Source organism: Anopheles ziemanni, chromosome 3 (genome assembly GCF_943734765.1).
Source record: "Anopheles ziemanni chromosome 3, idAnoZiCoDA_A2_x.2, whole genome shotgun sequence".
In the NCBI taxonomy this organism is placed as follows: Eukaryota; Metazoa; Arthropoda; class Insecta; order Diptera; family Culicidae; genus Anopheles; species Anopheles ziemanni.
Window position 1 is genome coordinate 54,235,594 of NC_080706.1, and position 25,767 is coordinate 54,261,360.

A 25,767-nucleotide genomic window follows, 5' to 3' on the forward strand; every position below is an offset into this window, starting at 1 on the left:
TGGGCTGCCTCTGGCACCTTCGGGCCACTTGACAAGGATCTCTTGATCTCACTTGCATCCACCAAAGAGCGGACGAAAAGAGGATCAAGCAGCACTCGCACTAGTTCTCGATCTCAAGAACCGACACCCCTTAGGACGGCTTGGAGCCCAACAAGGCCCGGAGTGCGCTCTCGACAGCGTATAGCCTATTCTTGGGCCGTCTGAAGTGGCTCTGGAGTTTTCGGAGATTCTGATTGCTGCCATTCACCCGGACACATACACTTAGGTTCTGGTTCCCAAATTCTCCCGAATTCTCGTCCGGCGTGCGAGTTGGCGATGTTTATTTGTTCGCGGGGTTTGTCTTCAAGCTCCCCGGAGTTGTTTGGTTTTCCCTTCCTCCGTACGTGAGCCGGCGTTTGGCGTGAGATAGTTTTATTACGATTCAAAAGCGTATTAATACGATGAATAGAACGGCATTCATGATTGGGAATTCGGGTGGGTTTTTATGATTCGAACAAAAATCGGAACCACACCAATGGAAGGCGGTTTTGGATCGCACGGAAAACGTGTTCCACTTCGACTGGAAATGGCGATGCGAGAACGTCTTTGTCGCGCAAAATTATGTCCGAATCGCGGTCGTGTTGTCACATTCCACCTCGTCAATAAAACCAAACCGTTTTCCAGTTGCGCGCTTCAACAACGAGCGTGCGCTTTGCCCAAAATGTTGCCGAAGGGGCCCATTTTCAGCGATTCGCTCCATAACTTTTCCACACAGTTCATCAGTTGCCCGGGTCTGGTTTTGGGCAGTCTCGGGAGCAAGTGTTGGTTGTTGGTTTTCTTTTTCATTTGGCCTCTTAATGACAACCATCTCGGGAGTGCAATCCGGAATCTGAAGACCATATCGACCATCGAAACTTTGTGGCTCGCAGCCCTTCGACAATTCCACACCGATATGGAACCTAACGCTCATCGGACGGACAGGTTCGATTGGCCAGAACCAGGCATCATCTGTTGTCGCTGGAGAATCCGAAAGAGACGGCTCTGGCGGTTCCACTTGTGAAGCGATTTATCATTAATTGAAATGTCAAGGCACGCAGTTTTCGGAGGTGGCCCGGTATTCTACCGGTCCACAGGAAAAATAAGGAGCCCATCCTGGCCACGCGCACCGTTTGGGAAGTGATAATTGAAGGCCGAAGAAAATGGACCCGCTCGCCGGTGCGCCTTTTGCGGACGCGTGAAATGTGCGTGTTTGATTGAACACCGCCGATTCCGTTGGCCGATGGGCCGATTTTGGGAAACGACCGACGCGCTGATCGATTGTGATCGTGGCCGGCGCGATATAAAGCAATCACTATCGGGGGGAGAGTGAAAAAGTAAGTCAGAAACGGGAACATACGGTCCGATAAAGGAAAGTTGATCCAACGCCCCCCTGCTGTGGCGCGTTCAGCCCTTGGAGCTCAGCGAAGAAGTGTGTTTGTCTATATGGGCTCGGGTGGTGTTTGCGTGGACATATTCTCCCGGCCACCGGTGCATCGGTGCGGTTAATGAGTTAATTAGTGTTGGCCAGCCGAGTAAGTCACGTTCCGCCTGTGCCAAAAGCGCACAAGATTGGCGTATCGCGTGATTTTAGATCTCGTTTTGATTGAGCAGGAAGGCTGTACGTTAAGGGACGTGGATCAAAAAGAAGCCCCCGTGCACTCGGGCACAGATCCTCTAATGATCGAGTGCATTAAAGGGTGGCCTTTCCCTACGAGCCAAGGGAGAGACGGTGTGTGTGTGTGTGCGTGGCTTCTAATTAACCTTTTTCCCTTTTCACCAGGGGAAAGGCCGCTTCGGTGGTACATTTCTCTTGTCACGATCGGATTTAGCGTCCGAGGCTGTACTGGCCGGTAATCCTGCCGGCTCTGGAGGACTCCGCGTCTGCGAGTGCGCGTTACCGATGATCATTACGATCATCCATCCTCCGGCGCGCAAATCATAGCCGAAGCGTACGATGTAATGTTACAGCGTCCGATTCCGTTCCGGGCTTCCGTGGAACGAAACAGCGGCTCGCCCCACAGGGACGCCCCTTTTAGTTTTGTTCGGACCGAGGGAGTAGGGGTGGGGACCCAGCCGAGATTGGACACGATTCTGTAAAGATCAGGGTGATTTTGTTTTCTTTCACCGACACAGAAGGAGGCCCTATTAATGATCGGTTATTTATGAGACCACCGAGCGGCGGGATGGGGGCGAGGATAAATCTTCGAGGAGTTCCGATCGAAGGCCGATTTCGGGAGGGCTGGTTTTCGGGACAGAACCAGCATAAAGAGCATCGATTACGAAACGTTAATGATTGGTGTCTAGAGTCTTGTATTTCTTCTGTGTTTTTTTCTTCTCTCTCTTCAACAATACTCAATAGGTATTACCGGGAGGCCTTGTTAGTGGACAGCAACCGGTGGAAAGGAGTCTACCAACAACTGTTTCAACTCTTTCTTTTCATCGAGAGGGGAGGTGGCTCTCTGGTGGCCGACGGAAGAGGACACTAGGAAACTACCCGGCGGTAGCGTGGATGGAGATTTATGCAATAATTATGTTGCCTTATCGATCCAACGCGCGTCGGCGCTTCCAAACCGACCAGAAATCATGTTCCGTTTCAGTGAAAGAAAGAAGAAAGAGACCGAATGCATTTCGTAACAGTTTGAATCGGCTCGAGGGACGGAACAATCGACACCATTATTATTATTGTGGCACGGGAAAAGATCTACATCTGGTTTTCCATTTCAAGGATCGCGGACGAGGTTTTACTTCGCCGTTCGATGGCAATCGGTTGAAGGAGGGTGCGTCAGGCTCCACCCGCATAGATTTATGACCACCAAGTGGGTGGACGGTGGGTGATCACAGTTTGTGTGTGTTTGTATGTGTGGGAACGATTGAGAAAACGTGCGCTTGGGACACGGAAAGCGAGAAGAACAACAAAAAACCGCGCCATGAAACAAATAGGCAAGAATGTCAACAGCATCCATCAACATCTGCGGGCACCGATACCACGCACCGATGGTTTGTGCTGTTATGGTAAATGTCAATGCAAATCAATTCCGCCAACTGTCGGGGTGGCTGTTTAATGTCCCGGAGATTTTGGGGCCGCGGCCTAACACAATCGTGGCGTTCTGTTCCGCTGCGTTCGGTATTATTTATTCTCTTCCGAAACCGATACGAGTTTTCCGTGCCATTTAATGGCCGCCCGTTCTGGGTGGCGGGGAAAAACTCCCCCCGGCTGTGGAGAAAGGAATGGGCAATTCATTTAGGAACCTCCCATGCAACAAAGATCAAGCGCTCCTCGAACGCAGAACCGAGTTCAGATGAAGCTATAAATTAAACTGCACTGGAAAAGGCACACAATTGTGACTGAAATGATATTTCGCAATATTCGCACCTCACACTTCCAACGGTGACCCGGACGGGAAACATAAACTACTCGTGTCAACTCAATTTCTAGTCCCGAAAGGGCTTTCTCTAATGTCGCCGAAGGAAATATGATCCCCATGACGATCACATGGGGCAGTGATCCTCGAGTGGATTTGCCCCCTGCCAGACATCTTTCCACTCGATGTCGCTCTTTTGTGAGTGGCCTGAAGATGTACGCTTGCTCTCTTCCGTCACCGAATTCTACCGGATTGAACCGAACATAAGCCAGAACATTTCCGTCTCGGGAAGGGCAACAGAGTTTAGGGAGTGAAAAGGCAACAGAAGCGTACATAATTTTCGTTTTGTTGATCGTTTTCCAAGCCATTCCAGCCCCCCTCGGACAGAGCATAGGAGCCCGGGACCACCAGCGGTCCCCAGCACGGTCCACTCCGGTGACAAATGAGTCAGCCAGCGGAGAATGCATCTTAATTAAATGTGTATTGTTGAAAGAGGCGAAATGGGGACCCAAACGTTCCAGGCGATCGTATAATAAACCTCGCAGGAGGATGAAAATGGAAGCAGCAAACACAAAGAACTCCGGCTCGGTGCTGGAATGTAAACCAGAACCGCCTTATCCACAACCGCTTTATCGCCGTCCGTTATCGCGCAGCGGAAGAAAGCCGAGCCGATCACAATCTCGCGCCCCGAATCACCCTCCGAAAATCTCCGTTCACCCAAGCGACGGTGAAGACACGACGCTCACGAAGGATGGTAATCTCCCCGGAGCTCCAAGGACCTCCATCTCGCGCCCTTCCTTGGGGCGCAAATTGGGCGAACCGGTGTCCGGCTTCTTACCGCGAGGCCATTTATCTTCGGCTCGGAGGCACCTTATTGATTTATGTAAATTATCGCGATCGCCAAAAAATCGGACTTGACAGTCGAAAGTTTCCGGGCGACCCTTCCCCGCTCCCAGCCGCCCCGAGGGTGGAAGAGGTTTGCGCGAGCGAATCATTTTAATTAACGCGCGCCCTGGAAGCGTTCTCCGCGGGCTCTAATCTGGCCTCGCGCACGGAAACGATCAGTCGGCGTTGACTCCGGAGCGGAGCCGAAAGGTGAAACGGAAAGCAAAGCCCAGCCGCAGAGTCCGAGGTGCCGAAGCAAGAGAACGGTTTGGGGTTTTGGTTTCCTTTTATTTCGCGATAGCTTATTAACTGACATGATACGCAACCTTCATCGTGATAGAGGGCTCACGGGCTCAACGGTTCAACGCGCTTTGCCGGGCGCTGGCGATCCTGGCGTATGCAAAATGACGATCGCGCGAAGTGTAACGACTCCAGCATTTGATGCCTTTGACCATCCGGCGTCGGTTCGCCGCCTGGCGATGTGTGCGATCGCTGGATGGTGGGACTGTTGTGATTTCGTTAGAATGGTCGCATTTCTTGCACGCCAAGAATTTGGCAACAGGTCAATAATTTCTGCCCGAAGTCACAAAACCAGCGAGCGCGCCGGGAAAACTGGTGGCAAATGCTTAAATATATTACTTTCCGCGAGCGCTACCTGCCTCGCCACGGGACGAAGGGGACACACCAAAGGCCGATGATCGAATCGAAGCAAACGAAACGAAACCACCTCACGAGAAACTAGTTCCCTTTCATCCGCTTCACCGTTTTCCTTCTCCTTCCCCTTCCTTCACTGGCTGAGAACACGCTCGCGCTCTAATCCTCCAATAATACCATTTAAATTCGTGATTAGAATACTATTATCCCAAATCAGACAGCCTTTTTGTGTTGCGCATTTCGAATCGTTAATCGCGCGACGTTCTGGGTGCCCTGGGAGCGTTCCGCAATCGGGCGTTGATGAGCCTCGCGTCGTTCGCACTGGGCAACGACGACGATGCTGATGATGGTGGTGAGGTAGAGACGAACCAGACGAAACCGAAAATGAGACGAAAAAACGGAAGAAAAAGAACTAGCCCAGCGATCGGTAAGAACGTTGCTCCCCTGTTAGAAAGATCATGCTCTCTAACGAAGGCTGAAGAGGGGACCGGTTTACCTGGCGTGGCGTTGAGGAGGGGGGTCCCAAAGGGTCCCAAACAGTCGACGGGGCCGAACCGAACGCAGACATGGAGACGAGGTTTTGGGGCTGCAGAAGAAGCACCGGCAAATTGGTGTATAATTTGATTTCTTTCACTCGCTCGCGCGCGTTCTCCTCGAACCGTCCAATTGAGTTTCCCGGTAGTGGAAGTCTGGCCGGGTTTTTTCCCCCCGCGTTTTCTGTCGCAAAGGAAATGGTCCGTTGCGCTAGAATTATTGCTTGAAATTTGATTAAGTCCCAATGCGTGTGTGAAATCGTTAATACGACACGTCGATGCAGCGCGGGGAAATCGAAAAAAAACCTTCCTCTTTTCCTTCAACTCCGTGGAACGGGATGAACCGGATCATTAGAACTATTTTCAGTGGTATGGGAAGATGGTTACTCATCCTTTTGTGGTAAGTTTGCCGAGAGCAACCCTTTTACGGCGTTCAGAACAGTTAGTCGCAGCAAAAACTAGTCCAATTTGTGTTTTCATACGAAAAAACAAGAGCGTGGAAGAAAAACTGGCGCCCTTCGAGGCAACGTTTCGAGGAAGACGCGCGTTAGCGTGCAGAAACGGGTGCTGTGAAGCTCAAACTGAAACCCGATCGATGATGATCATTTTTGTGTTGGAAATATAACTTCCTCGGTAGCGCAGTTTTCCATTAAAGCTTTCCATAGAAAAAATATAAAACATAAAACCAACAACACCGACAAAAAGCAAAGCATTTCTCTCTCCTCCAATTTGCATCGCTTTCGTGGCCTTCATGGCATCTGCACGCACCGGTAGCAGGGAGGCAGCATTTCCGTTTCGCTTCGGAATCAATAAATTGCGCCTCTAAACGGTAATTAGCCGAGAAATTTGTTCCTGTACCAATAATGAACCGAAGAGCGAGAGGGAAAGCAACACACAAAAAAAGGCAGCAAGAAGATCGCCTGTGATCGGTCGGAATATGGCGAACAAGTCCCGTACGTTGATGTGGTTGTGTGTCCGCGTAGAGGGAAAAAGGTTTTTTTTATGTTGAATCGAAGAATTGGCGCCCGATATTTTTTGTTTTCGTTTCCCATTACTCCACCCTTGTTGCTTGCACTTTGAGGCACACATCCGTCCTCCAAGAAATGCGTTTTTTGTGTGCTTGTTTTCGAGTTTGCGGAGGAACCGTCAGGAAAAATCGTTTACTGCTGCCCCCGTCCTAATGTATGCGATGGTAATTGGCGCCATGAAGCGCCCCGCTAACTGCATATAAAACGCAGCATAAAATAAACACGCCGCACGCAAAGTGCCATTTCGATTCCGAGTGGTTGAGATTTGCTCTTCCTTCTGTTCCGTTTGTTCCTGCCCGGTCCACCCCGTTTCGACCGGATCTTGATCGAGCTGGCGGAGGCAGGAAAAAAGAGCATCATTTCACCGGGAAAATGTGGCGAATAAAAACGGCGGCGACGACCAACGGCGATGAGATCCGTCTGCGTGCGGATGGTGGATTAAAGCCCGGTGCAAACATAAAACGGGGTGCCAGGTAGGAAAGCCGGGTGGTGAAAATATTAAAACACCATTTGACGCTGGCACGATCATCCGCCTTTGGGGGAAAAAAGGTGAGACCGGGACTAGACCGGAGCTCAAGATAGTTGAAGCCCGATGAAGGTTGACGGACGGGGATTGACGGGGAGCTCGTCGGCGCAACATCTGCAACATCTTCGCGGCAGCTTCCACGCAAATCTGCAACCGAACCGAACGCTTGGCGAAGGTTTTATATTTGAAAAATGATGGTTTCTTATGCCTGTTACTGAAGACCGGTGTGGCTCACGAGCCACGAGCCTCCACGCCGTTAGCCAGCGCCTTACTTTGCGCGAAATTAACAGTATTTACCGTGCAATTACAAGCGATTCACGACTTTCCCCTCGTTTGTTACGAACAAAGAAGGTTGGTGTTGCGGCAAACAAATGAGGTGACATACGCGGTAGAAGAACGATGCTGAATATAAGGCTAAGGGCATGACCAGTGGTGGTAGGTTATCTGGAACACTACCTGGACGAAGGGGTTCTTACAGTTTCTACACGGGATATATGAAACTGGAGTCTCCCATTTGCCTGTGAAACGTCTGCTGACATCTTGATGACCATCGCATGTGTATGATCGGTATATCGTCGCTCGTACTGGACCATAATGATCTCACCGGTTCCCGCGACTCCTCACAGAGATATACAGAAGTCCATAATAACAGGCGCATGATTGAACGAAAGCCTTCCGATTCCACTTCCACACTTTCCGGCTGGGAGAGTCCAGCGACCGGTCGGGTGTCCGGTACATATTAATTACATAGCACAGAGCGGCCCGTATCCGCGGGTGGATGCCCTGAAGGGAAGCTGCGGCCATTACTCGCCGGAGGATACCGAGACTTGGCCCTGCGGCAACGGAGGAACGGAGGTCGACAGAATCGTGCCCGTGATCGTGATCGAGCAAGGAGCATCGCACGCACTTGGAGAACGCTCGGTCAAGGATGAGATAAGTATTTCCGGACCTCGCCGATGTAAACGCCATGCAGACGGATTGCATCTGCTGCGGGTAGAACTGCCGAGACAAAAGCCAGCAGACCTTCGCTTCGCATCGGAGGGGCTGCAAATTGCACTGCGTGCGTTTTGCGAGAGTCGCAACCAAAACCACTTGGCAGGAGATGATGATCTGTGCTTTCTGGTAGCTGCAGTGAAGATGCGTGTGCCAGTGTGGTTTGTCTTCCTTCTCGCTCGCTCTTTCTGCGTGATATCATGAATACTTAATGATCCTTACCGGATCGTGAGAATTGCTGTTTCGATTCGCCAAGTCCAAACCCGTCCGTCTCCTAAGCTCCGTCCGACGGAAGGAGGAATAATTGGCTTTCTGATTTACTCACTCCGACTCACCGTCAAGTTCCTCTCGTAGCCGGTGTTTATGGACTCTTCATTTATGTACCCTTTCCTGCGTTTGGTTCCTTCTATTCAGTTTGGCAGTGAACTGTAAGGAAGCTGTTTTTTAAGTTCAACTTAACTTGAGCCACGTTCTGGAATCGGGAGTCGAGTAACGGATCGGCTCGGCAGTCAGATCAGAGGCTCCCTTTTATGGTCGGGCAAAACCATTTGGGTCGGTGTAACCAACCTGCCACACAACTCCGTGGTGTCGGTCGACAGAGCGCGATCGACGAAAGGATCTCCGCACGGAAGAGAATGCAAATGCAACGGCTTCCCCGGCAAGGGTCCCGACCGGGCGGCGCTACTTCTAAACACCTCCGCGTGCTAGAGCTCATGAATATGCACGATCGGTGCCAACCTCTGCCGTGTCGGAGGTGGATCCCCAACTCCAGCGGTATCTTCTCCTCCCGGGTGGAGCGATGCAGGGGCGCGTACTTCAGCGGAAGGAGCGAAGCAAAACACTTGCGATTGCGCATGGCCTTTGTGCCGCCGGGCGGTTCCCCGGAGCGTCACCGGGGGTTGGGGAATGCAGGAACACATCACACACGTAAGGGAAATGGACGGATGTTCTCATTCTCGTGCCGGGTGGTTCGTGCGGGTTCAAAGGTAGCCCACGTTGTTCATCCGGGAGGACGTGTTGTTCGTGATCGCTGCCCTCGGTGCCACGGTGTGGCCCGTGTTGTAAGTTGCTTGCGCAGAGGCTCCGACTACAACTGCGACCGCACGATCCACCAACAGCAGCACATCAAAAAGGAACGATCCCCGGGAGAGGGCAATCGTCATCGTTCAAAACGGTTTTCCAGGCGCTGGCATGTGCGGAAAGAAAACTGTCAGCTGGGACCGAGCCGGGGCTTAGGGAAATGCTGCGCGAAAACTACCAGAGAACACCGTAAAGTAGCAACTCCAGCGCGACCTCTCGGGGAATCTCTGGCCACGAGGAAGCCAGAAGGAGTTCTTCTTCTTTTCATCCTCCAGTCCGATCGCTGCCGTATCCTTTCATCATTCTTCATGCCCGTGTCAGATCAATACATCTCGCCGGGCCCCAAACGTGCAACCACACTCCGAAAAGTAACGAAATTCAACTCCTCCTCCCCTCCCCTCCCCTCCCCTTTCTGGCCTCAGGAAACCATTCTTTCCGGGGTCGATCGTTTGTTCTACCGGGGTTTTGAAGGGCCCCTCGGCTCGGGTTCAGTTCAGTCTCGCGGTTCGGATGATGGGAAAATAAATTTCTTTTAATCGCTGCCCGAACTTCTGCTCCCAGCCTCCACCCCGTCTCCCTGCCCTAGGTGTGTGCATGCAGCTGGAAAGCAGTTGGTAAAAGTTTTCCCGCTCGGCAGAATGCTGCTCGCCCTCACGAACTACAAACGATTGGCCAGGGAGATCCCGGTTTCCCCCGTTTCGGTTTCCCGGGGAAAAAGGGTCCGACTGAGAACAAAAAAAAAAAAAAAACACAGGGGTAGTGCTCCAGCTCGAGTCGCGGCTTTTGCGGTGGCGGAATCGGCGGAGACACAAAAGAACTGCAACTGGCACCGGGATCGACAAAACGAATCCGAATGGAAAAACGGACAATCCCTGTCCGCTATCACAAAGCGGTTGTGTCGTGCGGGACAGGGAAAACAATCAGAATCCATCCGGGGAGCACGACGACAACGACGACGACGGCGACGACGATGCCTTGCAAGTGCTACAGATATCGTTTGTTGTTATGTGTTTCTGTTTTCTTCCATACCATGGCCCCGGTGTGTTGTTTTCCCCCCGGTCGGACGAAGAAAAAGGGTCGGGCGGAAACAAAAAGGCAGCCCTCGGGTAAACAATTGAATGTAGCAAAACTGAAAACACAGAAATGCACGTGTAACCCGTTCGGGTGCAAACAAAACGGCTTCCCCCATCGGCAGAGGCGGCCGAGGGAACGGTCCAACCGAAACCCGAACAACCAAAACATGCCATAAAATATAATAACACGGTTCAGTATTGCTTCTTCCGTTCGGGGGTCGCTCTTCTCACTCTTTCACACACACTTCGGTTGCGCCCGGGTGGGGCGGGTTAGCGGTGTTTGGGGGGCAGGAAACCGGTCCATATTTCTGTAACATCTTCATGGTCAGTCTGGGTCGGGATTTGGCTTGTCTTGCTTTTTTGCATGCAATGTTGTAATGCGGCTCTTTATGATCATGGGGTCGTGCAATGCATTTGACCTAAATTTTTATTAGCGAATGTAACAGAACAAAAAAAAAACGTTGCCTGAAATGTTTATCGTCACTTGCAATGTATGTTTTAATTAGACCAAAAGAAGTAGTTAAATTTGAGTTCTCATTTTTATCTCATTAATATTTTTAATTCAATATTCAACAAGAAATGTAAATCTCCAAGTATTCGAATTTATGCTCGTTCCATGGTCAATTTCTATCTTGTTAAGATAAATTGCACAATACCTGTTATGTCTCCTGGGACCAAATATTCAAAACTAACCCACTGGGCATTACAACTTCCGTTGACATCGCTATTATTAAGTGTCCGAAAATGGTGACTCGGTGGGAAAAGGATAATTAAAACGGATGTCATTAGCGGACAGCAAACAGAAACACAACGACAAACATACAAGCTCTACTAAAGATACAACTTCTAAGAAACATACCAAAGAACTTAAACGACGGGAAACGAAACGAACCCAAACGAGTTGGAAGTAAAAGTGTGAGGATCGCTTTTTTGGCATTTCCTTTGGGGCTCACCCGAGTGTCATCACTTTTCCTTGCCGTACTCGCGGAGATCGAGAAACGGTTGCTGCGTGTGGCCGCGCGGACGGAACACGGGGAACTGAAATAAACCAGGATCAAACCAGGTCTCGGCCCCCGTAATGTGCGGAGGAAATATTTCAAATTGATTAGTATTGGTTTTCGTTTTCGGTATTTTATTTCCCCTTTCGGAGCTTTTTGTGCTGGCCTGGCTTCTGTCACCGCTGTTTGAGAGCGTTCTTGTACCTTCCACTTGCCAGCCTGCCGCTCATCGGGCAGGTTAAGAGCATTAAATTGAAGCCAATTAAGTGAATCGAGTTAATTTATTCGGTTTTTCCTCCGAAATTTTACCCCTTTGACGGGGGAGGAGGGATGATGCCGTTCGGGGAAGGGTGTGAGTGTGTGGCGCGCACGCAAGGGGACTCGACAACACGTCGTCGTCGTCGTCGTCTTCGGTCGATTTTCAACGCAGCGAGAAAGATCGGTATGCGACGGAATGAGAACCGTTTGCCACCGAGGACACAGAAACGATAATCGAATGGAGCCGAAGTCACTGCTACCTGTTGGTGGGGATGTTGGAGGAGATCGAGCCCGTTTGAATGCACATCTTGAGTAGCACCGAGGATTTTTTTTTATCTTCTTTCAAGCAAACCGAAGCGACAGGACCTTTCTCACACTCGCGCTGGCATTACTTCTTTCACTTGAGCATCAAGGCAGCATTCAAACCGACGGTCGGTGTTTTGAGGCGATGATTTGCAGACTCCCGATCGGCAGGAAATGAGGCAACGAACCCATTCCCCGTGCGCCATTTGTACAAAATATCCGAAAGCTCGCTTTTCCTCCCAACCTCGAGCCGAACCTGGCAAAACTCCCGTTCGCATGTCAGTCAATCAGAAGACGACGACGAGCGAACGACGACGACGACGACGAGGACGTCGACTGTCTTTGATGATGAACAGTTGGGTCCCGCAGCTTCCAACTTCCATCCGCCGACCGGTCGGTGTTTTGTGAACTGAATTGTGAATCAATATGGAACACGCAAACGCGCCAACGACTACAAATCAGACCGAACCAATCGAAAGCGAACCCCATTGTGTACGGAGTGTGCAGGGCAGGCAAGGAGGGAGTAGGGTGGTTGCATGGAAGGCTTGCGTGTGCAACACCGCATGATCCTTCCGTCCTACGGGAAGGAATTTTCCCCTTCGTTTGGCGTCGTTTCGGTGTTTTCGGTTTAATTAAAAATCCTCATCCCGACATGCAACCGGAACGCGCAACATTTGAATGAGCCCGACCGAACAGACGTCGTTGTTGATAAAAATCACTTTCCCTCTACCCTCCGGTTTCTGTCGAGTGAATCCCTCGATCGGGAAGCGCAAACACACCAATTGAGCTGCGAGGAAAGGCCAGAGCTTTTTTTTGTAGGAACCTTTTGGCGGAGATTAGGCTACTCCGTGCAACTCCCGATACCTTTCGACTTCAAGCTGTGGAGCATTGGCTCTCACGCCAGGCAAAATGGGATGAGTTGAAAAAAAGCAGCAATAAGCAGCACAAACAAATACACCGAACAAACTCCATGCGTCGTGATTGACGTGTGAGATATTGATTTTGAAAACCCTGTAATTGCTGCTCCCATCTTGCAACGCACCAGAAAAAAAGTGAAAAGCGGTGGCTTTTTCGAGTGGAAATCAAGGGTTGGTAGAGTTTGCAGACCGTTTTTACCGTGTTGTGTTGGCTCAATCGATTGCAACGCCCACCCTTCCTTAGAACTAGACCGGCCGATCGACCGACGTTTCGTCTTTTCCTTTTCGTCGGCGCATTTTCCTATGTGTTCATGTGCGTGGTTGGGCGTTCGGGATCCATGTAGCTTCCCGTATAGGAAAACAAAAACGAAACCGAACCCGCCGGTCGAGCCACCCTGATTGACAGCTGTCACTTTGGACAATCGCTAACTTAATCATAACCGTCAAAATCCCCAATTAAAGCAAATCAATGAGAAAGCGTTTCTCGATCGGTTGGTAGAGAATCGGCCAACGATTGGAAGGTTAGAAACGCTCGCCGTCCTTGTGCAGTGCAGAAATGATCGTGTGGGCTTTCGGTACGAATTTTCCAAGTGACATCAATGCCGATTCAGCCGGTGCACCTTTCGCCGTGTAAGCTCAATTATCCCCGTTCGGTTTTATTAATAATGTTATACACGCGAGATTGGAAATATGGGAATTTGAAAAACTTTCACTGCATCTTTTAAGGACAACTTTAAAGTTAGATCTTAGCTGAGCACCCACACTCAGCTCAACACACGATGTCTGTAGTATTTAAAAGTAATATTTTTCTTGAGAATAAATCAGAAAAGCTTAAATAAAACATCAAAAATAATTCACAGAAATCAAAATCGCCAAACCTTTCTTTGCCAGCGCATAAATATTCAAATTTAAGACTACGGTAACAATTATCAATTTAAAAACAAAGGTTTCAGATTCCATAAAGGTTACCTTTTCACACCAAATAAAGGCGCTCATTAACTTTGAGATTAAAATGTTGAATCAATTCGTGATTTCTTTGCAATTTTTATGTCATTTGTATCTTCACCGAATTATTTTTTGAATAAATATTTACAATTCAAAAAATTTGCTTTATCAAAAAGCGTTCAAAACCTCAAACAAGCAACTGGATTGTACCGCAGTAACTTCATGCCTTTCAGGTGAGCCCTGGGCATATTTTTATCGTACAGTACTGTTTCGATTATTTTATATTTTAAATTAACCACCTTTCCGCCAGTTCCTCTGCCGCAGCGGATGCCATCACAAGTTACAGTGAAATGTGATACGGGCTCAACCGATCGACTTCCCGGGCGTGTTTTTCCTGTGCCCGAGATAGCGACCGTCAATAATACTTTCCAGTTGTTCACGCGATAAAACGCAAGCCAATTGAAATAAAGGAGTGAGGCAAAGCGCAAAAAAACGTATCAGGCGATAGGGACGAGAAAAATACAGATTCATCTTTAATTTATATCTCCCTCTAGGTTGCTCCACGGTGGCTTACATTCCTCCATTCGCAGCTGCTACAGGCCGAGTAAGAGAGAAGAAGATAGAGGGAGGGGGATCGAGTGTGAGCGATGCATGAAAGGAGAGAAAAAAGCAATTAAACATTGCACGCCGTGATGTGATAAAATTATGCTCCGTCGAACGCCATTTGATCGGAAAATGGAACGGGAAAGGAGAAGGGGGCAGTTTATCGGCGCGACAAGACGGCGCTATCATATCGGCACCTGCCGGGCAGGAATGAAAGTTGCCCGAGGGGCGGAAAAAACAAAAGCGGAAAAACTCCGGTGCATTTGACCGGCCGTGGGTATGCGAGTGTTTTCTAACTTGACCCGCACTGGGCAAACAATTATGTTGCCACCGCACTGCCGATCGATCACGTTTGTGTGTGTGTGTGTGTGTATGTTTGTGTTGGCAGAAGTTGATCAGTGGCCAGAGGACAGTCACTACTTGCCAGTTGTGAGCTTCCTGCTGCACATATTTGTCCGCATTCACGTTGGATCGTACGTGCTCGATTGTGATACGATATTTTTCCCTCTGGAATCATTCGTCTACGGGGAAGGTGAGACGTAGGGGCGGGCGTAAATGTACACAACCAACCCAGTATCGTCCTTTCACATGTCTCGGCGTTAACACATCGCGCGAAACGGTGTAATCGATAACGTAAGCAATCTGATAACCTTCATTTCTGGCTTTCAGTATTTTTGTTTTTCTTGCTTGTCTTCAGCCCGACCCGAATAACATATTGGATAAAAAATAAGACACACATACACGATCGGGAGGGAAAGCGATCATCGTTTTGTGTGCCCAGTTTGTGAGCGGTCTTTAAATCGGTTTCGATGCGCCCCACTAAGCGCATTCTTTTCCCCAGCGTCTCTTGCATCTCTCGAGTGATCGGCAAGTTGTGCTTGAAATGCACACAGTATCGGGCTCTTCCGTGCCGGCAGATCTCGACCCCATCGGCCAGTCGAGGGACCGGCGGGTGTAGGGAAATCGTGAGGTTAGGGCCGGTGCATCCGCGCGGGTTATTTCATACATTTATAAAATATCGATTTCGTTTCCGGCTGTGCGCATTCGCGGATCGGGATGATTTATCCACGGTGCGGATATTTGCTGCTGCTGCTTCTGCTGTAGCTGCTGCAGAAGTTGGCCCGGGATGGGACGAGATTGCAAGATCGCGAACCCCGCCGAAATCCCGGCCCAGTCCTACCCTCCCCCTCCTAGCGGCAGCCATTTTCAATTGCTTTTTGTTCCATTTATAAAATCATAAATAATGGACGATACAATGAAATGGTAATAACATTTACTTTCTCGTTCCCGTTTATATCTTTTCCTACCCCATTGAGCTCCCCATACTTCCTTCTCCGGGTGGGACAGCTTCGGTACCCCCCGGTGGAGCGGTCGTTGGTCATCATCGGAATAGCCAGCTCGATCGCCTTCGAGTTTCGTGTCGAGTAAAAGAAAAAAAAATCCCCTTAAAACTGGCGGTTCGAGTCGTGGAAATCACGAGACCAGTTTTACTGAAGCTGAAGCGCAGATATTGGATAATAACACTGATAGATCTAATAATCCCTGCTCACCCGATCGCTTCCAGAACGGAGGATGCTAGGATACGGTCCGGCCTTTTCCACCTTCGCTCGCTTACCCTCAGCCGTCGAACGGAATCGGGCAGACGACGACAGTTTCCGTGAAACGGTTTTTCGTGAGGCCAAGCGGTCAAGCCGATCGGTGCGGGATGAGCTTTAATGTTTTTCCCGTTCGTTTGCGCGGGAAAGCATTAAATGGGTGGTAAGTTATGACTCTTACTGGGCCGTTTTTACCGACCTCACCCTCACCCATTTCTAGCCTCTCTTTGAATATATATCTTTCGAGAGATGTACGGAATAAAACAGTTGAAGCAAATCTATTCAGGAAAAACTGAAGATTCAATTAAAGTTAGTTATCATTTACTCTTGACGAAAATATGTTGCTGTAATATACAGTAAAAATAATGGAGTCTTCTCAACATAAATACTCTCTATTCTTCGTATCAATGCTATTTGTCACATGCTTTTCGATATTCTATAAATTTTATAAAATGTACTGTGTTATGAAAAACTTTATTCTGATTCAAACTATTTTAAGTTTATGTGTTAAATTATTTTTGAGTTGTCATTGTATTTGTAGTAAGGCATTTATTTTTGGTAATTGTATCATTTGCTTTAAGATGGTATATATTTAGTTCGACAATGATGTTGACAATGGGAAGGATTTGTATTATTTACTTGTTTTAAGCAAACAAAACAAGATCCTCAATGTCTTCATGAACAAATTTGTAAAATATATTCCACAGTTACTATCAGTATCGTCAAATACTATAGTTATTTCAATGCTAAAGGACTCTTTAGGACAAGTCACTGCATCACTTTCATGAATTTCCTTAAGGTGGCTGGTAAATGCCTTCCTTCCATCTCTTGATTCGAAATTGCTTTTAGCGATCAAGTGATACTCTTAACGAAAGGATGAAACGTGAAGCGATTGATATTGGAAGCGGAAACATTTTTTCAGATCCTACCACGATCCTGGACTCTCACTCGTACAAGAACTTCGAACGCGTGTGGAAATACGGATTCGGAAAGGATTCGCGGGATTCGAACACTGCACACCGTGGCGATATATTTCAACTGTGAGGAATTTTAATGAGATGAAATGTTTCGCTTCTTTCCCATTCCTTTCCCATTTTTCCCCACCATTACCACCATTTTCCTTTTCCCTTCCTCAATGGGTTTTCTTTTTCGCCATTTTTGTATTTGTATATTGTTGGTCAATTCTTCCACTCCTTGCTTTGTGTCGCCTTTTGTGATTCTCCTTCGGTTCTCGTTGCTTCTCACATTCGGTCCACACGCGGGCCGAGCTTTATCTGCATGAGAATTTTTGGGGTTTTGTCGATTTATTTTTCGCCACCCCTGGGAGAATCCTCGGCATGCCTCTTGGAAGCGTACGGCCGCACTTGACGTCCTCGCAAATCTTTTTTACCTTAAAATTCAACGCCAGAAAGCGACGGTGAAGAGAAAAGAATCTACCGGATTTGTTCACTTTCCGCAATGTTTGATACAATTTTTTTGGCTGCCAAGCGGGCGAATAGCCTTTCGGTTGATGAAATGGAAAGGATGAAGGTAGAAAAAGCGTTGCGAATTCTTTCGCCTGCTTGCTAGCTTAACACCCGAAAGGGACCTGGAGGAGAAACCTTTTATCAACCGGAAACGTTCACCCTCAAATTCGGCTACACGCCATCCGAACTCGTTCCGCAAAGCGCAAGTCGTATTATGGAGTATATAAATATGCATTATTTATTCTCTTACTTTAACGGTTTCCACGGCCAATTTTTCTCACCGAAAGGGAAACTGCCACTCGACGAGCCATCCCGCCCGTGCAGTCCATTATATGGTAATGAGAGTGCAGTTTAAATATGTGCAGTTAACAAAATGATTCGCTCCAAAATCCACCACTGGTGTGTCTTTATTTTGCGCCTTTTATCCCTTTTCGCAGGAGCGCAAGACAGAAGCGACGCCAAGTTGCGGCCGTAAAACTCTTATTAAAATCAATTTGATGATTTTTTCATTGTTTGGCCCCCGCGCCCTCCGGATCGTCTCCTGGGACCTGCCCAATATACATGAAATATTGCCCAAATTAAGAAAGAATTGAATTGTTATATATTGACCGACGCTTTTGTGAACGTTCGACTTCCAACGGTGCCACCGAAGAAGCAAGGGTTCAGGTTGCGAATGCGCAGTAGCGAATCGATTTGAGCTTTGATGGATCTCCGATCTTGGGTCATTATCGATCGGATGACTTTGAAAACCAATCCATCAATTCCGTGCGCACCCGTCCGTTCCCAGCGACAGAAGATGGCGCTGATACCGAGGAGCGAACGATGACGCATAAAGGATTATAGGTAAACGGAGAAAAGCATTAGTCACCGGGATCCTTCCGACGGGCGTCCATTGCTGGATGCATTTTTTCACCGTGCAAAACTGGTGTAACGATGTGACAAATGCTTATCAAGGCAGTTCCATCGCTTTGACAAGGGTTTTTTTTTATAGTAGAAAGAGCCCTATAATCACCTTCCTTGAAGTGATGAAATGCAATGAAGCAAAACAAAAAGAAAACGCACGAAAAGCAAATGCAAAAAATATAGAAAAACTAACCCGACTTCCGCACGGGAGCATAAGGTTAATAGAAATATCTCGTTTAAATATGTCCCCAACCACAAATCGGGCACGCTCTAACGGGTCTTGAAAGTGCTCCTGTGTTTATCGGGCGATCTTCCGCGATCTCGGCACGAAGGAAACCTCCTGCGTTTCAAGACGGCAGGGAGAGTTTTTGTTGTTGTGTCGCCACAAGTATGTGGTTTTGCACAATCGATTACCCGGGTGGTTGTTTAGTCAGCAGGCGCCCACCAACGGCACGAGGGTAAGCAGCCCATTTAATTAACCGATCAAACGCCAAACCGATCTGCTGCGGCGGGCAAAATAGTTCGCGTTTTTGTTTTCCCGATGGAAATTGAGATGTCAGCAACGATCGTTTATCGCGAAAAGTATAATAGATATTAAAAACAGGAGGGATAAAAAGCACACACTCTCCCGAACGAGCCCGACACAATCATCGATCTAGATTGAGAGGGAAAAAGAAACCCCGCTCGCTGTTGATGTTGATACAGATCGCCCGTGTTGTTATTACATTTTTTAAAGCTCCCACCTACAATCTTGGGAAGCGTTTAGCCCAATCGTTTATCCGTTGCAATTTCCCTGGGCTATTAGTTTTGCTGAAAGAATAGCTTGGTAGGCGGGAAGATGCTGGCGGAACAAAATGATGTCTCTTGAATGGTTGCTTTTTTCCCCTCAGCTTGTTTCAATCTTTCTCCATGTGCCAGTTTTCCTCGCTGGCTGAACGGTTCATGCCTTATTTGAGAGTTTTGCAGTTTTTGCTATCTCTCTAATTACAATCAACGAGTTCCGCGGATTTGTGGTGCCGCTAGATCGACAACGGCACAATCGGGGTCCGTTTGGCTGGCCGCGCGCATAAATCATGCATCTTTTTTTGTCAGCACAGGAATCCAAGAAAACAACGACATGGTAAAGCGAAAAATGCCAATAGTGCCACCGCCATCAAACAAGCGGCACCTTCCAACATCAGCCACAAATTGGCACATCGAGACGGGACAGCGACGAAGAAACTGGGCTGAGGGCGTGAGAGAACGGAAGATAAATCGCCGGAGGGTGGAGTTTGGAGGCATGAAATATAGTTGCATAAAATATGCTCGGTCCACCTGGCTTCGAGTCGGTTGAACATCCAACGCTTTTGTTTCAATCTTGGTTGCGGGCTTAGAAATCAACGCTGGTGCATTGGCACGAACTTTTGGGCCGAGCGGAATCTGCGGTGCATTCCGGCGGGTGCTTCTGTTGTTTGTCCATGTTGCAAATTTCGTTCAGCCAGGTAAAAGCCAGTAGTGTTGCTTGAGGTGTATCAAAACGAGTGATCGAATTGAGCGAGCGAGAGGAAAGGTAAATTAGTTACGTTCGGTTCCTTTTCTCCATATTCCTCCACCGTCTCGACCGAGGAAATCGCGAAGGAGAGGACTCCTAGCTGGTTTTCCGCAGCTCGCTTGAGTCATGCAACGCGAGTTCGGTTTAATTTTACGGCCCACCGGCCCGGGCCGTCCATCACGCCGGCGATCGCGTCCAGGTCAGCCATCCGAGGCGAGTGTCTCGGGAAATTAATAAGAGCGATCGCGAACCACCGATTATCCTTCCCTTTCAAAAGGTTTAGCTGGCTTTTTATTCCACCTCCAGAGAGACGGAAAAAAGGTGGATCACCTTTTTTTTCGATCCGTCGTCTATGCGGATCAACAGAACAGAACTGCACCGAAGTCCACCGATGGGTACCGCGGTGGCGATGATGATGATGATGATGATAATGAGCACGATGACGATGAGGATGGTTGATGGAGCAGAGCTGATTACAGTTTTCGTGCAGCATCAAATGTTAGCCCGGCATAGAGACCTTTCGTGCAACCGAATGCGCCGATCGGGTGTTCTTAGCGCGGGATGTTTTTGCGTGATTTTCTCCCAACAGTTTTAGGATGTTTTGTTCCATGTCACAACAAATTATGCAGCACCGGGGAGAGCTTTAAATTAAATGAAAAACGATTTGGCTGCAAAGCGTTCGCATCCGAGCGAATTTCGGTTGCGTAGTGTTTTTCTTTAAAGCGCTCACCCGAAAGATCACAAGCCTATTTATTACGGCTAGCTTTTTTTTTGCCAAACCCCTATAAGGAGCGTTCTGCCGCGTTTCGGTTCTCAGGATAGGAAGCCACTAACCCGACCGAAGAACCGCTGATCGTTTGCTTCGATTTAAATTGACCCGTTGTGGTGTCATTTCTCCCGATGTCAGAAGGTGTCACGCCAAGGGCCATCCGGAGCAAGGGAAGATAGGCGAAGTAGGAACCAACAAAACACAGTGCACAGCGTCAACATCAATCACGGTCCATTTTCATCGCCCGGCCACACAGGAGGTGCTCCCGGGCCACGGGGGGGAGGCCCGGTGACCGGGTTCCGAGCGTTCCTCGCTAACGTGTCGTAAGTACGAGCATCTAATTTGAATTCAATCGGATTCCAATCCAAAATCAAGCAATAGTGCGTCCGAAAATGGGCAAATGAAAAATTTGAATTGAATTCCTGCGAAACGAGAACCCACGGCCAAAGGGTCCGGGGGCTGCATAAACGCTCAACCCGCTTTCCGCGTACGCTCTCGTGAGGTTCGCACAAGTATGCTGATTAACTCGACTCGGGGCCGAGTTGCTGCCAGGAGAAAATCCACCATCCGGGCCCGCTTTCGGAGCACGTCACTGATACAGTGCGGAATTTATGGCACATCGTACGACGGTATGCACCGTATGCTGCATTATGCTCATGCGTATGCTGACGTCGAATCAATCTGGACAGTGCGACTTCAGCCGGGCAGCGATGATTGAGACTTGCGGTACACGGTGTGCAGAAAATAGGCTGATCCGTAATCTACTTCGGTGCGACTTGGGTTGAAGGAGCAGTGTGCTGGGTGCTTATGCGCCATATCGAGTGGAAGACAGTCGACGATCGACATTTACAGGGAGTACTCGGGCCGAGTGCGGGCGCGATTCGTTCGAAGCAAGTCGACGTGAAACGAGTCAATTTTAATGCACTGCGAAAGATTCTCCCTGCCGCCGCGTTGGGCGCAGGAGAGGAAGGGTGGCGGGAGGGGGGGGGGACTAGCAGCTAGCACCATTTCCAGCCGAAGCAAATGAAGCCAGAAAAGGGAAAAACGAGTGTGCAGGAGTTCAATCTCGGGCAGAAATATAGGAAAAAAATCGCTAACCAAGCACGGCATATGGGAAAAATCTGCCGCTAAACTGTTAAATTAACAATACTTTACATCGCAACCGGCACACAGCCCGCTCCCCCGCGAACTCCCAGGTGTAGCGACCGAAGGCAGCTTACCCGGGCTCAAGACCATCTACGACAAACGATTATGATTAATATTGACAAAGTATGCAAGATATTTTCATTATAGTTATTGAGTGTTTCATAAACGGTACGGCCGTCTTGGCGTCTTTGCGTGTTGCTGCTCGCGGTAATACGATGCTCGAACGGATTCGGGAGAGAAGGGTGTTACGGAAGTACAGGGTACCGGAGACGCATGCAATCCGATGTAATTCAGCGATCGAGCGGTGGGCCAAAGTGCATGGGTGGTCCCTGGTGGTTGTGTCTGTGAGCTGTGAAACTGCATGCAAAACCGAACTGGTGGGGGTGAGTGGGGTGGTGAGAAAAACTGAAATCCTTCACCTCTTCCTACACGACCACGCGCGAAATGCAGCTCAACCCCGTGCGCTTGTGTGCGCGAAAAAAATAAAGAAACACATCCCTTCCCATGGCTCGTGTGCGAAGGTTCGAGCAACATGATTCACGCTGGCAAAAGGGCATGGTAGAAGGCCCTGAGAGCTGGGAGGAACTCCACGATCGAAAGAAGGAGAGCTTAAAAATGTAAGGTGTACGTTTACACGGACGATATGTCAGCGATACTTAAAACCATCTTATCGCTTGCTGGCTCGTTTAATCGACATCTTCCCGGGGTTCTGGGGTGGTGCGAAGTCCAGCAAAAGTCCAGCGCTTGGATTCGTTCTGATACTGTCAGTTTTTACCTCCCCCGAGTTTGTTAAGGATTGGTAGTGGCCCCATCGCGAAATGTTGCAATGACTAACGACCAAACGACACGCGAAGTAAGCAGTTTTATCGTAAAGTAATTATCGGAAACATCGATCTCCGAGGTACAGGTGGACCGTTGAAATGCGGTTACATTTTATCGCAGCTTTAAAAATACGTTTCGAAGGTGCTTTCAAATCAAAACACGAAAAAACACCGTTTTCGGGCGTTTTCTACCAGTGCCCGAAACAAATGACTTCGATGCACGCAGTATGTAGCGCAAGCGACGAACCCGAGCTGAAACGCACATGAAATATTCGCAAAGCGAAACAATTAACCGGGGAATGCGTTGTTGTGTGCGACTCACCGTCCAGCGAAAGGTGAAGGGTAATGTGATGCCACCGACTTCCGGGTCGGTCAGGACGAAGCTGGACCCGCCCAGGACGGGCGTGCTGGCGTTACCGAACGCGCACCCGTACAGGCCAGACGCCTGCGGTTCGATGGCTGCGGACGGCTGCTTGAGTTGCTGCTGCTGCTGTTGGACACTGGACGTGGTGCCCTGGTACTCCTTGAGGCACAAACTGAACGCCGTTGCACATGCCGGACATCCTGTGGGAGAACGAAGGAAGAATAAACAGATCCGTACAACACCCAGTGCGATCATCGTCCAGCATTGTTGTTGTGTTGGTGGCGGCGGCTGGCAAGGAAAACCACAAACCACCGAGACCGATGCGCCGGCCCGGAACGCCTCGAGTTACCTGTCGTTTGCGTCTGCCGCTTCTCCGGTGGCAAACCGCAGCAGTATCCTGACAGTAGATGGCTGTTGGTGTTTGAAATCTCCAGTATTTGCAGCTCGAAGAAGCCGGATGACGATACCTGGCAGGGGAAGGCGAAACGAGAACGAATTAGTGAATGTTGGTAATCAAAAAATCATTTTCAAATGGCGAAACACGAAAATCCAAAGAGCGAACGAGAACATCGGGGTCAAGTCGGTACAACAGTACCGATTATAGCGATAATAAAACCGTAAAATGATCGCCAATAAAACATTTAGTGAAGCAGGAAAAGGAGATCAGCGGTTACATTGTGGACCCATCCGAACACTCCGCCCTCCCTGTTTCACCCACCCACCAAACGCTTTCGGGAAGCCAAACAACGGGACTGTTAAAAATGACATTAATTTTATTTTCTCTCGTTTGCCCGTCGTTTCTTCGAGCTTATGTTATGTGCCATGTGTGAATGCTTCGCACGCGTGTGTGTGTATGTGAATATGGGTATCGTGATTATTAATGAGCGATCGTAATGATCCATATCTGCATGCTGCCTGCCTTTCCCGCCCTCGTTTCATGCGCTGCAAACGGTGTTTCGATGTGGTTCGGTAAATACTCCGGTGGCGATTTGGGGGATGGTTTTCTGTTCCTCTCCTTCGGCACATGGAGTTATATAGTGGACCTTCGAAAAGTATCGAAATTGGCAGCTGTGGTAGGATACGGTGTGTTACCGCACCGCACAATTAATTAGCAAATTAATTACCGATATTAGACTCAATCAGCTTTACGAGCGGATGATGAGAGGGTTATACTTGCGATGCTTTCTAACAACGCGAAAAATGGATTGCTAGTCTAGGAGAAGCGAACGAAAATACCACCAACTGAAACCGCGTTTTGCGTCGTCGCTAGAAAATTGGGGGTATATTATGAGAAATCGATCTTACGAAAATAGGAGAGTTCGCTTGGCTTGGAGATTCGTTGGAACAAGGCCTATTCGAACCTAGGATGTAATTTTCATATGCTTGTGTGTGTGTGTGCGTGTGTGAGGCTGAGGAGGACGAACGACGATGGGTGGCAATAAAGCGAGCGTTTTAGCTTACTAATGCCAGCAAAACCCTGACGAAGGTTGGCCAAGGTAAGAACCAATGACGATCGAAACCAAACGACCTCAACTGCAGCGAGCCCTCCCGTGAGATCTCTGTCGGGCTCTGCAGCAGATGACTTCATTATTTGGGCAAACAAAAACCTGCAGCATCGTGCATGGGCCTGAGAAGATGCTACATTTCGCGCATTCATTACCGCAAAGATCATTTCGGTGTTGTTCGGTTGCGGGCCGCACCGTGAATAGGGGGCCACTTATTTTAAAACCACCACAAACTCCTCCCCCTCCCCCAGTCGTTTTGTTTGTTGCTACTTTTTGCTTTGTTTTGTACGTTTTTGCTGCCTCCAAAATGCGATGGGAAAAAATCACCGCGGAAACCTTTTCTCGTTTGGTTTCAGCTTGGTATGTTTGCTCACGCGAAGGGTAACAAAAGTAGACGTTTCAATGACGCATCCGCCGGCCCCGTAGATGCTGCCGGTCGCTACATTGGGGACCGATTTTGGTGGATGCCGGAGCAATCATTTGCGTACGACGGACAGTCAACGTATTGGTTGATATTTTTCGTTTCGTTTGCGGGCCGCGGGAAACAAAACATTCCAACGTACAAAATACGCGATGAAACAATCTTTAACGTTATAGCTTAACTAAACTTTTTTTCACGATCACGAACATTGTCGCTCCGTGTGACGAAAAACCACATGGCAAAACGAATAAGAAGCCTGCATTTACCATGATTGACGAAATTAAAAATACTAACCTCCAGCATGAAAATGAACCGTTTCACCCCAAACTCACGATTCGTTCAAGGCCGCTGGGAAAGAGCCCTCGGAATAGGAAAAAGAAAACCGTTCCGGGCAAAACCCACGGCGGGGAGGAGGAAAGGAAAACCACCGCACCGTCACCCTCACGATCGCGATCTTCGTCACCATCGGGAGTGAAAACAACATTGTCACAGCACTTCTTGCGCTATTAATAATAAATTCCGTGAACAAACTGCGATTGTTAGCAGTTTGTTTTTTCTTCTGCGTCGCGTTTCCCCCCCCCCCCCCCCCCCCCCCCTCGCCCGCAGAGCCGAATCTTACCGAAATGCTTCAACCGATGCCAGCATAAGCATGGGAGGTTTACGGCGAGCTGGTATGTTTTGCCTTCCACTCGATGTAGGAAGATTTCCGGAGCAAGTACAGTCCCCCCTCTTTGTTGGGGTGAGTTTCTTGTCGTTCGCTTTACGTTTCGTTCCACACCGAACTGTGGATCGAGATTTGCCGTCCGTTTTTCGAGATTTTCTCGTCTCTGCTTTAGGGTAATTTTCGACATTACTTTCGGGCGAAACGTAATTTCGAGTGACGCGAAAATGATGCGCTCACCAAAAGGCTTCTTCTGCAGCCACGGGGTTGAGGTGCTGCTGGCTGTGTCTTGAAGGTGGGCAACGGAAACTACGACTCTCGTCCCTCTTGTACCTCCCGACCTTTATTGGTGCGTGGAATGTCTCACCACCGTCGAGCAGAATTCACCAGCTCAGTTCCAGTGACTCAC

The 25,767-nt window shown here is 48.9% G+C and overlaps 1 protein-coding gene across 1 annotated transcript in view; it reads right to left on the reverse strand.

Annotated features, from left to right (window-relative positions):
* LOC131289781 (protein serrate) overlaps positions 1-25,767 on the reverse strand; it is a 108,663-nt gene that overhangs the window by 61,242 nt on the left and 21,654 nt on the right. The window contains exons 2-3 of the mRNA XM_058319092.1: positions 23,121-23,238; positions 22,730-22,971 (exon numbers count right to left, since the gene is read on the reverse strand). Coding sequence (XP_058175075.1) covers positions 22,730-22,971; positions 23,121-23,238 — 360 coding nt within the window. The remainder of the gene's footprint in view (positions 1-22,729; positions 22,972-23,120; positions 23,239-25,767) is intronic.